The sequence below is a fragment of the Prionailurus viverrinus genome, chromosome C1, assembly GCF_022837055.1.
Source record: "Prionailurus viverrinus isolate Anna chromosome C1, UM_Priviv_1.0, whole genome shotgun sequence".
Taxonomy (NCBI): Eukaryota; Metazoa; Chordata; class Mammalia; order Carnivora; family Felidae; genus Prionailurus; species Prionailurus viverrinus.
The window spans coordinates 135426511-135444604 of record NC_062568.1 but is presented as its reverse complement, the minus strand read 5'-3'; the positions used below and the strand labels follow the sequence as shown (position 1 = coordinate 135444604).

At 41.1% G+C, this 18094-nt stretch overlaps 1 protein-coding gene and 1 non-coding gene across 3 annotated transcripts in view; one reads left to right on the top strand and one right to left on the bottom strand.

Annotated features, from left to right (window-relative positions):
• The window catches only part of DIPK1A (divergent protein kinase domain 1A), a 113611-nt gene extending 104878 nt beyond the window's left edge, over positions 1 to 8733 (bottom strand). Inside the window, exon 1 of one of the 2 annotated variants that reach the window (XM_047871108.1) lies at positions 8611 to 8733. In XM_047871108.1, coding sequence (XP_047727064.1) covers positions 8611 to 8664 — 54 coding nt within the window. In that variant the 5' untranslated portion in view covers positions 8665 to 8733. Of the gene's footprint in view, positions 1 to 7634; positions 7782 to 8610 lie in introns of those variants that run through there. The other variant, XM_047871107.1, reaches the window with a different exon arrangement.
• An 8837-nt stretch (positions 8734 to 17570) lies between these two features.
• LOC125174254 (small nucleolar RNA SNORD58) lies at positions 17571 to 17636 on the top strand. The gene has a single exon (XR_007155368.1). It is a non-coding gene; the product is annotated as a small nucleolar RNA SNORD58 (small nucleolar RNA).
• Positions 17637 to 18094: the final 458 nt, after the last annotated feature.

Sequence of the window (18094 nt, the reverse complement as noted above, 5' to 3'; positions counted from 1 at the left end):
GCCTGGGTGGCTCAGTCAGTTAAGCATCCAACTTCAGCTCAGGTCATAATCTCAGAGTCCGTGAGTTCAAGTCCCACATCAGGCTCTGTGCTGACAGCTCAGAGCCTAGAGCCTGCTTCAGATTCTGTGTCTCCCTCTCTCTACCCCTCCCCTGCTCACACTCTGTCTCTCTCTCTCTCAAAAAATAAATAAACATTAAAAAAAAAAAACCACCAAAATCCTAGATCCAATCAATGGTACAGAGGTTGGCATATTGGTCAATATTTCAAATTTAAAATAAATAAGAAGCTCTAATTTCAAGCAACTGGGGGCAGGCAGTAAAACTTATGGTCCCAGCTCTAGGATCTATCAGTCTGTGATTCTGATACCATGTATGTCTGAAACGGATGTAGTAATTAATTCAGAAGGTTGTTAGCATGTTATAAATCTCTCTTGCAAGAATATCCTCGGACATGATTACTCAGTTCTTAGGACAGAAAGGAAACTCTATTTATAATAATCTATAACCCTGTTGAAAAAAACATCAATCTGAAACAATAAATCGAAAAGGAACTTTTTCCAAACAAGATATAAAAATGGCCAAAAAGCACATGAAAAGATACTCAACATAACTTATCATCAGGGAATCGCAAATCAAAACCACAATGAGATATCACCTCACATCCGTTAGAATGGCCACTATCAAAAAAACAAAACAAAAACAAAAACAGAAAATAACAAGTGCTGACAAGGATGTGGAAAACCTTGTGTACATTGTTGGTGGGAATTTAAATGGTATAGCCACAATAAAAACCAGTATGGAGTTTCCTTAAAAAATTAAAAATAGAATTACCCTATGATTTAGCAATCTCGCTTCTGGGTATACATAATTGCAAGCAGGATCTCAAATAATGATTATAATTTCCATGTTCACTGCAGCATTAATCACAATAGCCAAGATGTGGGAGCAACTTAAATGTCCAGTGACTAATGAATGGATAAAGAAAGTGTGGTATGCACATATGGTAGAAAATTATTCAGCCTTTAAAAAGAAGGAAATCTTGTCATAAACTACAAGATGGATCAATCTTGAGAACATTATGCTAAGTGGAATAAGCCAGTCATAAAATACGGACTGCATGATTCTACTTACATGGGGTATCTAAAGAAGTCAAACTCACAGAAACAAAAGCAGAATGTGGTTACCAAACTGGTAGGGAGGGGGAAATGGGGAGATGTTTAATTACAGAGTTTCAGTTTTGCAGGATAAAAAGTTCCAGAGAGCTGTTGCCAACATTGTGCATATATTAACATTATTGTACCATACACAAAAAAGTGGTAAGATAGTGGGGTGCCCAGGTGGCTCAGTTGGTTAAGCATCCGACTCTTGATTTTCAGCTCAGGCCATGATCTCACCACTCATGAGATTATGCCTCACACTGGGCTCCGTGCTGACAGTGCAGAGCCTGCTTGGGGTTCTCTCTCTCTCTCTCTCTCTCTCTCTCTCTCTCTCTCCCTCTCTCTGCCCCTCCCTCATTCTCTCGCTCTCTCTCAAAATAAATAAACTTAAAAAAAATGATAAGATGGTGAATTTCATATTATGTGTTTGTGGCCACAATAGAAAACCAAAGGAAAAAAAAAAAAAAGATAAATAACCACAACACCATGATAACATCTAAAAAAATTATTTCATTAAATACTCAGTCAACTCACCCAACCACAAAAAGAACTACTTATTTCTGGCACACCTCGATGGTTCAGTCAGTTGAGCGTTCAACTTCAGTTCAGGTCAGGATCTTGCAGTTCATGGGTTTGAGCCCCATGCCAGGCTCTGTGCTGACAGCTCGGAGCCTGGAGCTTGCTTCAGATTCTATGTCTCCCTCTGTCTCTGCCCTTCCCCTGCTCTCTCTCTCTCTCTCTCTTTCAAAAATAAGTAAACACTTTTAAAAATGTAAAAAAAAAAAAACTCTTTAAAAAAAAGAACTATTTATTTCTTTTTTTTTTTTTAATTTTTTTTTCAACATTTATTTATTTTTGGGACAGAGAGAGACAGAGCATGAACGGGGGAGGGGCAGAGAGAGAGGGAGACACAGAATCTGAAGCAGGCTCCAGGCTCTGAGCCATCAGCCCAGAGCCCGACGCGGGGCTCGAACTCACGGACCGTGAGATCGTGACCTGAGCTGAAGTCGGACGCTTAACCGACTGCGCCACCCAGGCGCCCCAAGAACTATTTATTTCTAAAGAAAAATTAATCCACTAATATTTTGGGTTTTTTTCTTCAAATATATTCACTTTACAGTATCATAGTTTTTCTAAATTCATATACTTTGTAGATCAAGATTTTTAAGGGAAAATTAGTCAAAAATATTTGAATGTCTAGAAATATGTTAAGAATGTGAGACATTTAGCTTTTCAACCAAATGATATAAAAGATGATATTTAACAGAATGGTATAGCATTGTTTTTAGAAGCAACTTTAAGAAATGAAAACATTAAAATGTACCTAACTGTAGGAGGGAGGGAGGGAGGGAGGAGGGGAGGAAGGAAGGAAGGAAAAGAAAGAAGGAAGGAAAAACTATAGACAATGTAAAACAACTTTATAATTGATCAAAATGAAAATGGAGGGGCACTGGGAAGATGACAATGAAGAAACAAACACTATTACTATACGCTACAGCCTGAAATTATGGTGAGGATGCAATATGCCTGAGAATTCATCATTTCTTTGAATTTCTAACAGGGGTAGAAAAGCAACTAATGATAATATCAAATGATTGCATTATAATTTTATGTTTGAATTTAAGACATTATGAGATGCATACGCTCTCAATATACTCACCAGTCTCAGGAAGCTAATCAGAGTTTTAGGGATTTCATTTCAGGCAAAGGCAAAAATTTAGCTTTGAACAGCAGGTCTAACAAACTTGATGAGAACCACACCACCTATATTCTTTGGGGAATAGGGAACCACCACCTGCTCTAATTATCCTTAGATTTAAAATAATCCTGGAGGCTGAAAATGGGCAAGAAGCCATTTTACCCTAAGTACCATACTTGATAACATCATCACTTAGTACCAGTTAACCTAGTCAGTAATCCCATCTCGCACTAAATCCCATAAAATAGCCACACTAAGTTACAAAGAACCAAACCATCTACAGCAGTCATTATTTTAATGTTTATTTTTATTCTTAAGAGAGCGTGAGTGGGGGGAGGGGCTGAGAGAGAGGGAGACAGAGAATCTAAAGCAGGCTCTGCACTGACAGTAGTGTGCCCAGTGTGGGGTTTGAACTCATGAACCATGAGATCATGACCTAAGCTGAAGTTGGACACTCAACCAACTAAGCCACCCAGGCACCCCAACAGCAGTCATTTTTGAAAGACAGTACTAATATAAACCAAAGAGCCTGGTATCAGAAATGTTAAACAAGTGCCCACACCCTAATTAGAACATGCTATTTATCCTTTTTTCATGACAGCCCTACAGAACACATATTGGAACTGTTAGTCATTTTTAAGAAATTTAAAAGTTTTGCAACCTAAAGGGCTTGAAAATCTTTAGAAGTACCCGCATATCTCAAACTTCAAATTCCGTTAGAGTTGCAACAGCTTTTTAAATGCAACAGGGCATGCAGACAGAATGACTAGAGTGGAAAAATGTGTATAATCTAAATACAGAAAATTGCTCTAAATTGTCTTAACTTTCATTCTTCCAAGACTTAATGATAGTGAGAAGGAAGAAGGTATTCTAAACTAAAACTAAGGAATTATAGGCTGTGTTATCAGTCCCACTCAGACCTGAGTAAACCCTAAACAAAGTAGATCCTAATTTGTAGAAAACACACTGCTAAAAACAGATAAATGCAGGTGTCAAGCTGGGTCACCACATCCAGTGGGCCAAAAGTAGTATCACTGTAATGATGTGTGGAAGAAAAACACTGCCTAAAAATGGTCTAAACATGTTAATACACCCACAGTTTCCGATCTCGGATGCAGGACTCTACTCTGTTCAATGTGCCGCAACATTTAGCCAGTCCAGGAAGTACTATTTCTCAGGTAAATTTTCAACAAAATAGCTGGAAAGGATGGACCTATAAATTAGTATGCTCTGAGAATAATGCCTTGCCATGTTGCTCAGGTAAATGTTTGTTGGCTATCTATTTTTCAGGCAGGTCATGAGCCCTCCTGACTGACAGAGAGGCCCCACAGACAAAGTGTGCCTTCACCACTTCTCTGGAAGAAATACTCCCTGCATCAAAAAGTTGGCATTGATGGGGGCACCTGGGTGGCTCAATCAGGTAGGCATCCAACTCTTGATTTTGGCTCGGGTCATAGTCCCACGGTTAGAGGGTTTGAGCCCCGAGTTGACTCCACATTGGCAGTGCAGAGCCTGTTTGGGATTCTCTCTCTCCCTTTCTTTTTGCCTCTCCTCCTCCTCCTCCTCTTTCTCTCTCTTTCTCTCTCTCTCTCTCAAAATAAATAAATAAACATTAAAAAATACTTTAGCTGGTTGGAAGGACAAATATTATTAAAATGCCCATATTACCCAAAGCAATCTATAGATTTAATACAAGCCCTAACAAAATACCAACAGCATTTTTCACAAAGCTAGAACAAATAATCTTAAAATTTGTACAGAGCCATGAAAAACCCTGAATAGCCAAAGCAATCTTGAAAAAGAAGAACAAAACTGTAGGTATCCATAATCTCAGACTTGAAGATCTAATATGAAGCTGCAATAATCAAAACAGTATGGTACTGGCACAAAAACAGACACATAGATCAATGAAACAGAGAGCTCAGAAATAAACCCACGATTATACAGAGTTGATATACATACATATATTTATATTGCATATATGTGATAGAATATTACTCAGCCATGAAAAAGAATGACACTTTGCCATTTGCAACAACATGGATGGAGCTAAAGAGTGTAATGCTAAGTGAAAGATGTGGGTCAGAGAAAAACAAATACCATATGATTTGACCCATATGTGGAATTTAAGAAACAAAATACATGAACAAAGGGAAAAAGAACCCATCCCAAAACCAGACTCCTAACTACAGAGAATAAACTGATTGTTACCAGAGAGGAAGGAGGGTGGGAGGAATGGGTAAAATCAGTGAACGGGATTAAGAGTACACTTATCATGATGAACACAGAGTAATATATGGAATTATTGAATCACTATGTTGTACATCTGAAACTAATATAATACTGTATGTTAACTATACTAGAATTAAAAATTTTTAAATAATAATTTAAAAAAACCACTCTAGTTGGAAAGAGGATATTGGCAGGAGAAATGAAACAAAATACTGATCATTGTTGAGGGTAGGTGATAGGTAGGTGAGAGTTCATTATTCTTTTCTGCTTTATGTATGTATAAAAATTTCCATAATAAAATAGTTTTAAAAGAGAAAGAAACTAGGGGCGCCTGGTTGGCTCCGTCAGTTAAGCGTCCAACTTCGGTTGAGGTCATAATCTCATGGTTTGTGGGTTCCAGCCCCACATGGGGCTCTGTGCTGACAGCTCAGAGCTGGGAGCTTGCTTGCTTCAGATTCTGTGTCTCCTTCTCCCTCTGGCCCTCCCCAAGTCGTGCTCTGTCTCTCTCACTCACTCTCAAAAATAAATAAACATTAAAAAAAATTGTTTTTAAAGAGAAAGAAACTGTTCTCTTCCTCTCAAGTTGTCTTCTGCATCTTCCCTTTTCCGTCATTGCACTTACTGTTGTCATTATGTATTTCTGGATTATTTAATTAATGTTTGTCTCCCTAACTAGGCTTTAAGTTCCATAAGGACCACAAAGACATTTGCTTAGCTCCAGTAGAATTGCTTCCATCTCACAAAGTTTCTGGGATGTGACAGGCCTCCAACAAATATTAAGTAAATGACTAAGTCAATATGATAAGTCATATTATACACCTAGATCAATTACCAATAAATGCTCAATAAATAAAAGTGGGGTGGTGGTGTAGATAGCCAGGAATCTTTGGGTGAAGGAATTCAATATATTTACCTGTATGTATTTACTACTTAAATTCACATGCTTTTCTATTTAAAATGTAGCAAAAATGTCACAAAAAATACTTAACTTCATCTAGCTCATCCTCACTATATTTATGTGATGTACTCAGTTAAGAACCACAATCTCTACTTTATGATACGGAAACTATGGAACTAAAAAGTTAGGAAGCTTTCTCAAGGTCATGATGAACCAGAAGCACAAATGAACAAAGCTCAGCTCTGTTCTCATGCCTCATGTTATTCTTAAATGAACGTGATTTTATTCTCAGGAAAAATAAAACAAGAAAAGAGGAAAAGGAGTACTGTATATATTAATTCAATCTTCAGTGGCTGAGAAACTGAGTACTGTCTAATGGTCTCAGTTGGAGATATTCTGACTTTGCCCAAAACAATTTCAAGCTTGAAGCACCTAGTGGTAAAGGAATTCTAAAAAGCAGAAGATGAGGCATTTAGACAATAGGGATCAGAAAAAAAGTATGACACTTGAGTAATGTGAAGGCCTGTTTTTTAACTGGTTAAACTAAAAGAGTATAGTGAGGCACAACTAACAAGAAAATTCATAAAGACAATAAATACTAATACCAAGACACTGTTTAAAACACCAGTCCCCTGGGTTCCCAAGTTTAAAACTTATTTATCTAAAATATAATACTAGAATCAATAATTTCCTATTTAATCATTCTTTATATAGAAGTAGCCTACTGGGGCACTTGGGTGGCTGTCAGTTAAGCGTGCGACTTCAGCTCAGGTTATGATCTCAGTTTGTGAGTTCGAGTCCCGCATCCCGCTCTGTGCTGACCACTCAGAGTCTGGAGCCTGCTTTGGGGGTACTGTGTCTCCCTCTCTCCTGCTCACACTCTGTCTCTCTCTCTCTCTCCCAAGAATAAATAAACATTTAAAAAAATTAAAAAAAAAAGAAGTAGCCTACTAAAATATCACTATATCCCCCAAATCCTTTTGAAATGCTTAAAATCCAAGTTTACCTTATTTTAGTAATATACAATGATGTGCACATTCGAAAGGCAGAAATACCAAATGTTTGCCATTAATGGAACCACAACTATTTGCAAAACTAATCTTAATTTGGCCAATCTGAAAGCTCTTGAGGTATGGTGCCAAAAAAATGTCACAGCCCATTTATGGAGAACATTTAGAGACAAACTAATCGAAGTCTAAAATAAAGTTTACCACAAAATCTCAAAAATTAAAAATAAGTAGCTAGTTTTAGTGAAAAACATTTTAAATATCGCAATAAACTTATTTTGGGGAGAGAGTCTGGAAAGATATTCTATTGTTCATATAAAGGGTTACAAAGAGGTATCTGGCCTAGGTTGAATTCTACAGTGGGTTGCTCTACTGTTCCTTAAGCACAATTACTACTGGTGGAGCTGCTACAAGGACCCAGGACATTTAATTTTACTCCTACACCCTTCAAATAGTGGGTTGTCAAATCATGCTTCCAATCTGCAGTGCATGATTTACTGCAAGGTAACGATTTACATGTGCAATTTCCAGACAAGAATGAAAGATTTACTTGCCCCAATGGTTTCTTCTCAACTTTTAAAATAATTTGTAAAAGCGCCAGCTGAGCATGAATTCCCGTCCCCGAATAATTTTTCGATACCTTAAGCCTTTTAATGTAAGCAGTAAAAGGAATCCTGTCCTCTGAATGCAGACAACGCTGCTGACCCACGCGAGGCATTGATTTGTAGTTGTTTTTCCACTGGGGTGATAGATTTGCGCTCAGCTACTCACGATGTCTACTAGGTCCCCCTGGCGACCAACTGTACATGAAGGCAGTAGTAGGGTTCGAAGACACAGACTGGCAGCGGCACAGAGGGTGGAACGGGAAATCATGAAAGATTAACACGCGAACAGTACACATGACATGACTGAGAATTACGTTTGCATTGCTGGGGTATTTGAGATCGGCACCAGACACTGTCCCCTTTCCTTTTAGAAAGCAAACACCCATCCGCCCCTCATTTGGGCTTCTGAGCCCTACCTCCCATTTAAATTACGGGTGAGATGGAAAGACCGAACCAAGGGGCTCAGCACAAGGCACACGTCGCTTCTCGGGGATTTGGAGAAACAGTGATGTGACAAATTGCCATAATTTCCTAAAATATGGTGGAATGACACACCACCTTTCCCACCACAGACCGAAGACACAGAGTCTTGAAAAGCCGAAGTGCGGGGCCCACAGGGGAGGAGGAGGAGAGCACCGGACCAGGGAGAAGCCGGCGGCACGTCCCGAGTCCAGGCTGCCGAGCCTCAACTGCTAGGGGCGTAGGGTCGCACCCGGGTCACGTCTCAGGGCTCTCAGAATGCGAGGGGCACCAGGGCAAGCCCGGGCGGGGCGACCTGGGCCCCGGAGCCCGGCGGCCAGGGCGCGAGAGGCGCCGGGGCAGCTGTGGGGGGCGCGGGCAGCGCCGCCGTGGAGGCTGCGGCGCCCGGGCGGCCGGGGAGGGCGCGCCGCCAGGTGCCGGACGGCAGGGGGCAGCGGGTTTCGGGCGGGCGCCGACCCAGTGAGGGAGGAGGGAGGCGGGCGAATCCCGCGCGGCGAGGGAGGGCGCCCGGAGGGCTCGCCGCCGGCCTACCTGGAGGTAATAGGGTTTCCTTAGCCAGGCCCCCGGACAGAGACTCCTCGCCATGGTAATCACACATCGCCCCGCCGCGCCGCAGTCAGAGGCGGACCCGAGCGCAGGCGACCGGGCTCCCCGCCTTCCCCGGCCTCCCCGCCCCCAGCCCGCCCGGGCCCGCCCACTCCTCCGCCCCCGCGGCGGCGAGGGCCGGACTCCCCCCCAGCCCCTCTGCGGAGACCGCGGCCGGCAGCCCGAGGCTCTGCCTCCTGCTCTACTCGCCCCGCCGCCGCGGTTGTCAGAGCCGCTGCTGCCGACTCCGCCATAAAGGGGAGTCGCGCCTCGCCTCGGCCGACATAAATCCAACTGCGCCTCGCGCTTAAAGGGGAGGCGTGCGGAGGAGGCAGAGGGCGCCGCGGAAGCCCGGGTGTCGCACACTCCACGCGGGGAGGGGCGGGCCCGGCGAGGGGCCGCCGGCTCCCGACTCGCAACGCTGCGCTCTCCGCGCCTCCCGCCACCCAGCCACCCTTCCTGGCAGGACTGACGCTCGCTATGGATAGTGCTCCTTCAGTCGGGAAGTGTCTGGGCGGGCTGCATGGAAATTTAAGGGAAGCCTGGGGTTCCTTCCGTGGGGACGGGCTCGTTCTCCCTCGCGCGCGGTGTCCGGTGCGGCCGGGGCAGGGGGCATCTGCCGCAATGGGTAAGGCCTACCGGCGAAGCCCCCGAGGACTGGGCTCTGCGCTGGTGGCGGAGCGAAAGCGGACGGGGCTCCTTTCCACTCAACTGAGTGTGCGCCTACCCCCCGCCCCCCAAGCCATTTCGCCTCTTAACGGCCTTAAACTTTTTTTTTTAAATTACCTTTTTAAAAGTCTGACTTTTGAAAAGTTCGTATTGTTTTCAAACATATAAAGAGTTTTCCTGGCCCCACCCAGGAACCCTGACTCAAAAGAAAGTAAAGTATTACTGAGTTAAATGCAGTCCTGAAGATAGGAGACCTGGGACGTGGCAGAGCTACTCCGTGAAGGCTACATAACGGAGGGTGTGGTGTCTTTCTTTTGACAGTGAAGTCCAAATAAGGGAAAAAAGAACCACCCTAGTGGGAGAACAGCTGTTGATCCAAGAGACTTGTAATGAAGGAAGATGGGTTTTTGCTTCTTTTTACCCCACATACCACCTTTTCACGTGATGCCTACAAAGTTTAGGTACAACTCATTCTGGCCTGTTGCTCTGCCAAGTGTTTTCTCCAGAACCAAATCTTTACTGTGGTTTTTACCTAAACCTTGTTCTGGAGCTCTGCATTTCTGGAAAACAAAACAAAACAAAACAAAACAAAAACCTTCGTGCCTGCCCCTCCCCCAACGCACGTACTGACACGGGTTTTAAACTAGGGTAGGAAGTTATTGCTGGCAGATAAACCCATTTTTCATGGATTTTCAGTTTGGGTTAAGAAAATAGTAATTTCTGAGTTAGCTAAGAATGGATGCTCCGGGTTTAATTAATTCATTCATCCAATAAATATTAAGTACCCAGACATTATTCTATTGGGTTATAAACCTGAATAAAACACAAAAATCCCAACCCTTGTGGATATTACACTTTCAGGGTAGGGATAACAAGCAATAAATAATAAATGAAACAAGTAAAATCAAATAGGGTAATAAAGCTGATGGGGATATGAAAAAAGAAAACAGTGGAGATGAGAACTACAGGTAGTGTAGGTTTGAGGAGAAAGATCATGCATTCAATTTTGGACATGTGACATTTGAGTTCTTTTAGAAATCCAAGTGAAGTCTTGAGTAGGCAGTTGTATATATGAGTCTGGGGTTAAAGATAGTGGCTCAAGTGAGAGATACCAACATTTAGGTGATATTTATAACCATGAGACTGGACAAGGTCACCAAGAGAGTGGGTGTAAGTAGGAGAGAACCAAGGATAAAGCTGGCAAAGGAGACAGAAGGAGCAGCCAGTGAAAGAGGAGAACCCAGAGAGAGGTGCCTGGAAATCAGTGAAGATAGTGTATCAAGCAGGAATGAATGCTTATATGTAAGGACTGAGAACTAACCTTTGGATTTAGTACCATAGAGGCTATTGCTCAATGGAGCAGTGAGGGGAAATTTGATCTCTGTGGGTTGAATAAAAAATGGGAAGAGAGGAATTAGAGATGCCTAATACAATTCTTTTGAGAAGTTCTTTTGCAAAGAGGAGCCCAAAAATGGACAATAACTGGTGGTGGAAGTGGAGTCAAAAGCAGATGGACCAAAAAATTGGGAGAAATACCTATTTTTGATGAGAATTTGATGAGAATTACCTGGAAAAGATCTGGAAGAAGAAAAATTAATGTAGGGTCAAGAAGAGAGAATTGCTGGAGCAGTGTCATTGAGAGGGAAAGAGTTTGGAATCTAGCACACAAGTGACAGGATCTTCTCTTGATAGGAGCACAGGTTCCTCTATGGGAAGAGGCAAGCAGTTGGGGAGGAGGGGAGGAGGGAATCTGTGGATATCTTCTCTGATCATTTGAGTTTTCTCAGAGATAAAGAAGGTAAGGTCATCAATAGAGGGAGGTGCAGAAGAGTAACAGAGGTTTGAGAAGAGAAGGTATGAAGTAGTTATCTAGGAGAATGGGAAGATGAATGGACTAGAGAGAAAAATCATATGCTTACTGAGTGCCATAAAGGACCCACTTGAGATCATGGTCATGAATTTAAGTGACATAAGTCAGTGTGATTGTGGTTTGGTTTTGTTTTTGCCCAATAATAACTGGCTGCAAGGATACAGGCTCAGAGTAGGCTTAGAATTTTATTTAATCAGGTTTTACTGAGGGAAGAGGAGCAAGCAATTTGAGAATGTAAGTAAGGGAGTTACGATTCTCCGAGTTTAAGGTGGGGGAAGAGTGGGTATGTGGAGATTAAGGACAGAGAAAATATTGTTGGATCAGTGAATTGCAAGTTTTTCGAGGGACTGTAGGAGTCCAAATAAAAGGCAACAATCTAAAAAGATGTATTTTTTTATATTCACTGACAGCTTTCAAGCCCCACCTCTTCTCTTCCCTGTGGCCTACAATGTGGGAAAACTGATAAGATGGCTCCTTTGGTGCTAGCAGAAAGTTCAAACCATTCGAGACCCAGCCCACTTGAGGGAAACTTCCCTCTGGTCCTAGCCATCAATCACCATAAAACCCTGACAGTCCCCTTTCTCTTCTCCCTTAGGTTATATTTGTACCAGCCTAGGAGCCTGCCCAGCTCTCCACAGAAAGCTTCTGTGTGTGAGTAATAAAACATTTTTTTTTTAAGATTTTATTTTTAAATAACCTCTACACCCAACATGGGGCTCAAACTCACAAGCCTGAGACCAAGAGCTGCACACTCCACCAACTGTGCACCATAAACCTTTTCATACTCTCTTGGTACATATGTGTGGCATCATCAGTCTCAACATCCAAACCAAATTTGAGGTGGAGGAGTCTGTCCTACTTCTTCTGCAGAGTGACCACAACAACATGGGAATTAGAGTGGGATGCATGAAAACAAGATTATGGACGGGGCACCTGGATGGCTCAGTTGGTTAAGCATCCGACTTTGGCTCAGGTCATGATCTCATGGTTCATGGGTTCAAGCCCCACGTCAGGCTCCATGCTGACAGCATGGAGCCTGGAACCTGCTTCAGTTTCAGTGTTTCCCTCTCTGCCCCTCCCCTGCTCACGCGCTGTCTCTCTTTCTCTCCAAAATAAATAAAACATTTAAAAAAAAAAAAAACAAGATTATGGAGAAGTAATGAAGTCTAGGGTGGACTACAACAATGGCAATAAATGCCTAAAGGGTGTGGAATACAGTGTCATTGGAAGAGAGTCAAAAAGAGTGTCATAAGGATGATCTATGTATATAATAAAAACAAGACTTAGAATTAGGAGAGGTGCTAATTGCTGGAGAAGGTACCAGTAGCCAAAAGATAAAGTCCTTGAAAAATAAGGCAGAGTGATACATGAGTTAGTAGGTGACTTCCACAATAGGAGAGTGACAACATCATAGGACACAAGTTAAAAAACAAAACAGGGGCACCTGGGTGGTTCAGTCAGTTGGGCATCTGACTTTCAGGTCATGATCTCTTGGTTCATGAGAGTGAGCCCTGCGTGGGGTTCCAAGCTGACAGTGCAGAATCTGCTTGGGATTCTCTCTCTCAAAATAAATAAATAAACTTAAAACAAAACAAAACAATTACTGGGCAGGGAGAGAAGTTCAGAAGGAGAGAGGAAGAACAGCCTGAAAGAAGCAATGAAGAGCAAGGAGGATTCCTATTCCACCTCCAAGTCCAGTGGCATGAGGTCTCTGGAAAGGTTGCAGAGAAAATTGGCATCCACAGGGAGGTGAACCAGGCTTGCTTTAGAACAGGTGAAGGAACTATTCAGAGAGGAGATTGAGGATACAGATGATGAAGGACCATGAATTCCAGAGGATATGCAGTGAAAGATCTCAGAAATTGGGGAATGGTAGGAAAAGTGTTCAGAAAAGGTGGTATAAAGAGCCTTGAGTGGGCCAGTGGGTGGAGGATGAAGGGTGATTTGGGAGACTGGAATTTTTTCGTAGTAAGGTATATAAACAGGGATAGCAAAGACAAATTGTTGAAATTAATGAGAAGAAATGATTGCTCAGTTTTTTATTTAGAGTCAACAAAGATTAAATGTAGTTAATACTTTCTTATTTGAAAGGGGAAAATTAGTTTACATCATTTTCATTTCAAATGTGGGTTGTTTTTCCTGTCATCACATGTTCTAGGAGCCTGAGAGAGAAACATGGGGCTAGAGCAATCCCCTAGGGTCCACTCTGGGTGCATCATTATAGGTGGGTTTGATGAGCCCTCATACCACTGGACTTGTACTTTTGGCTGTTTTGTTTTTTTTTTTTAATGTTTATTTATTTAATTTAAGAGAGAGAAAGAGCACAGGGGAGGGGCGGAGAGAGAGAGAGGGAGAGAGAATCCCAAGCAAGCTCTGTGCTGACAGCAGAGCCCCTATGAAGAATTCAGTCTCACAACGGTGAGATCATAACCTGAGCCGAAATCAAGAGTTGAACGCTTAACCTACTGAGCCACCCAGGGGCTTCATACTTTTGGTTTTAAATCCACCTTTATGTGTTCCTAGATGGACCCAAGCAGGTTGGCCTATGGCAAATTTGAGTAAGAAACTGCCTCTTGATTTGGCCCTCCTTTGCACTCTCATTACAGTAGCCCTGCAAATTCTTGAATTTGTATGTTGGACCTATCTGATAGACATCTAAATTTACCTGTTTACCTGGCACTCATTCTTATAGAACTTAAAAGTTTTCTGTTTTTGTAAGTAAAAGCTAGCTAATCCAAAACTAATCCATATGATAGTATTCAGAGGTGCTAATTTTTCGTCATGTAACATAACTTGGCCTTCCATGGGCAAAGGAGTGACCCCATTAGTTCAAGTACAAGTGACCCTTGAACAGCATGGGTTTGAACTTTGCTGATCCCTCATACGCATATTTTTTGCAGTGCAGTACTCTAAGTGTATTTTTTCTTCTTTACAATTTTCTTAATATTGTTTTCTTTAGCTTAGTTTACTGTAAGAATATAGCATATAATAATATAATGTACAAAATATGTGTTAACCAACTATTTATGTTATTGGTAAGGCTTCAGGTCAATAGTAGGATATTAAGTTTTTGGAGAGTCAAAAGTTATGCACAGATGTTTGACTGCACGGTGGGGGAGTTGGCACCCCTAACCCCCATGTAACTCAAGGGTCAACTGTGTAGGAAAATAGTCTTGAACTTTCAGTAGTCTTTAAACCTTTTGGTTTATATACTCTCAAAAGAATTTTGAAAAATACATCTATCCCTATTTATATATCAGTGTCCAAAATTTTTATCATAAAATAAAACAATTGTAAAGGAAACCATTTCAATGTTACATTGTAAATATTGGCATTTAAAAATAAGATGGTCACACAAGTTTTAAGTGTGTTCAATGGACTATAAATACCATAGCAATTTGATACCATTTAAAGAGTAAATTTAAAAATTGTTTCTTTATCTATCAACAATTGTAACATTGTTCCCTTTTCTTCTTTAACATTTATAATTCCATTTCCTATATATATATATATATATATATATATATATATTTAATTATTTAATTAATTTAATTATTTAATTAATCTCCACACCCAACATGAGGCTCAAAATCATGACCCTGAGATCAAGAGTCACATACTCTTCCCATTGAACCAGCCAGGTGGTCCTGTCCTGTTATATATTTTTATGCATTCTAATTTATATTTCAACCTGTCATGCTTCCCTGCAATAAAAAATAAGTTGGCATGTTAATGCCATTTACTTTCAGTTTACATTTTTGATTTTTGAATATATAATGCTCTCACCTGTTTCAAAAATAAAAACTAAATAAAAAGTATAGATTGAGGGGCGCCTGGGTGGCTCAGTCGGTTAAAAAGTCCGACTTCAGCTCGGGTCACGATCTCGCGGTCCGCGAGTTCGAGCCCGCGTCAGGCTCTGGGCTGATGGCTCAGAGCCTGGAGCCTGCTTCTGATTTTGTGTCTCCCTCTCTCTCTGCCCCTCCCCCGTTCATGCTGTGTCTCTCGCTGTCTCAAAAATAAATAAACGTTAAAAAAAATTAAAAAAAAAAAAGTATAGATTGAGAAGTCTTAATCCCACATTCATGCCTTTCTTCCTTGTCCCTACCCTATAAAGATAATCACTCATTAATTTTTAATGTATTCTTCCCATGCCAGTGTTCCTTTATATAAATAAAAGCAAAATTGAATATGTATTTTTAAATTGAATATATATTTCATCCCCCCTTTTCTTATATAAAAGATGGATTGCTTTATTACATTTTTAAATTTTTTTTTTTTTTCAACGTTTATTTATTTTTGGGACAGAGAGAGACAGAGCATGAACGGGGGAAGGGCAGAGAGAGAGGGAGACACAGAATCGGAAACAGGCTCCAGGCTCTGAGCCATCAGCCCAGAGCCAGACGCGGGGCTCGAACTCACGGACCGCAAGATCGTGACCTGGCTGAAGTCGGACGCTTAACCGACTGCGCCACCCAGGCGCCCCTACATTTTTAAAAACTGTAGAATGACAATGTACTGATTAGATTAATGAAAATGCACAAATTAGACAAATATCAAACCACAACCCTGATAAGAAATCTTCCTTTTCCTTTTCCTTTTCCCTTGAGTGTGGGGTTGGGTCACAAACTCAAGTCACATTCTTCAAGGACATTTCAAAAACCTATGGTGCTTTTAGTTCTTTGAATTCAATACCAGTGGCAGCCTAGGTTGCAAATGGCAGCCCTGGGCAGGCATGTTTTGTTTGGGTGGTCCAACATTTACAGATTGACACATTTTACATAAAGATCCAGATTTCTGACTCTTGTGAAAATTGGATGATCAGCTAACCAAAGATTTCATCATTCAGTCAGCAACAATGAGCTGGTGCTGAGTACAGCACCCTCCTCTTATCTGGGCCAGTGCTCTGGGGTTTGCCCCAGTCTCCCCTCACTCCCTAATATTGCTGCCTCAGCCCCTAGCACTTATTTCTCTTTCCAGTCTGGTCCCTGTAGGCATCTGACTTTTCAACCTCTGAGTTAACCTCTTTGTGAGTGATTTGGAAAAGTAGACACAATCAGGAATTTCTTTGAAGCTTCAAAATGGGAAGCAGGAAAAGGATGAGTAGAGAGAATAGAAGGAAGAGATTAGACTCTGAATTAGAGACTCAATGAAAAAACAGCCCGTTTTATGTGAGATTCCCCAGAGAACAGGACAGACTAATTAATAATTTATTTACACTGATTCCTGGGGTGCAAATTCAGTCACTACCATGCACTAGAATGGTAAGGCAAGGTGGTGACTGAATTTGCACCCCAGGAAAAAATAAGTCTGTTGTGGTATAGTCATGAGAACATAAGACTGAAATTAGAGAAAGGGCATTAAAATAAAAGACTTCATAGAAAGAAAGAAAGAAAGAAAGAAAGAAAGAAAGAAAGAAAGAAAGAAAGAAGCTAAAATGAGAGACAGGGCACACATTTATCTTCTATGAAAAGGCAAATTGGGGGGCATCTGGGTGGCTCGGTCGGTTGAGTGTCCGACTTCAGCTCAGGTCATGGTCTCGCGGTTTGTGGGTTCGAGCCCCGCATCAGGCTCTGTGCTGACCACTTGCTCAGAGCCTGGAGCCTGCTTTGGATTCCATGTCTCCTTCTCTCTCTGCCCCTGCCCCGCTCACGCTTTGTCTCACTCTGTTTCTCAAAAATAAATAAATGTAAAATAAATAAATAAGGCAAATTGGATATTGATTTTTAAAAATACGATGATTCTCTAATTGTCCATTGATACCACTATCAAATATTACCAATCTATTGTGTCCAAAATGTTATAAAATTATGTTAGGAGTATAGAACACAAGAAATTTAATATGAAGTAGAGCAGGCATTTTGTGTATCTGGTTTTTAAATATAGAATGCTTTAAAAAAGGAATGATTACAATTTGACAGCAAATTCTAATTCATATTATGTCCTTAATACCTAGCACAGCACCTGGTGTATAGAAGGTTTTGCTGAAAGAATGAATGAATAAATGAGGCTGTCTAGGAGGACAAAAAAATAAAAAAATAGAATAGGTTTTAAAGATGTTTTTAACTTAAAAATAACATTCAAAATCTGAAACCAAATCACAGTTTAATGACAGTCTTATTCTATTTCTTATTCTTATTGGTACATTCCCTGAAGAAATGTTAATAGTTTTTTTTGGAATTGTTCCTCAAGAAAAGGAACAGCCTATAATAATTTGGTGCTAGGATTTTGTCTGACTTGAGGCATAACACTCTAATTCTGAAAACTGAAATTCCCCCAGTGAAAACATGGCAGTAAAAGACTTACGTCAAGAATTCACAATGACCATACCAAGCATATCAGAAATTATCATATAAAACTTGTCACATGGCTACAGTGATGGCATTTCTCAGGACACCTTCAGATTAATCATGAAAACAACTATTCTCTGAGCAACTGCTGGGGAAAAAAAACTTGTCAGTTATTGAAGTTATTGAAGAGTTTGCTTTATAACGGTGGGTTATGGTCTTCAGCAGGATATCAACTTATCCTGAAACTGAGAGTTTTTCAGCCTCTGCAATGGTCTCGGGGTCTCCTATGGAATCTCCTATAGAATAATTGTCAAAGTTATAACATTTAAATGCATTCCACAATCTGGTTTCCCTATTTTATGTATAAAGATATGTCATGCTCTCTACAGAAGGGGAAAATTGCATACTTAATGCAGCAAGAGGTGGCCTGGTATCACACTACAGAGCACTGTTTATTAGGGTGATTGTGGTGTTGTCTTCCTTCTGAAGACCAGTCCAAAATATTTCCCAGTTCTCTTGAGCACAGGAATAACCATCCAAATCCAGGAAACATCCAATTCTCTCAGACGAGAGCAGAGATCTTAGGAGACCCAGATGTTTCCTC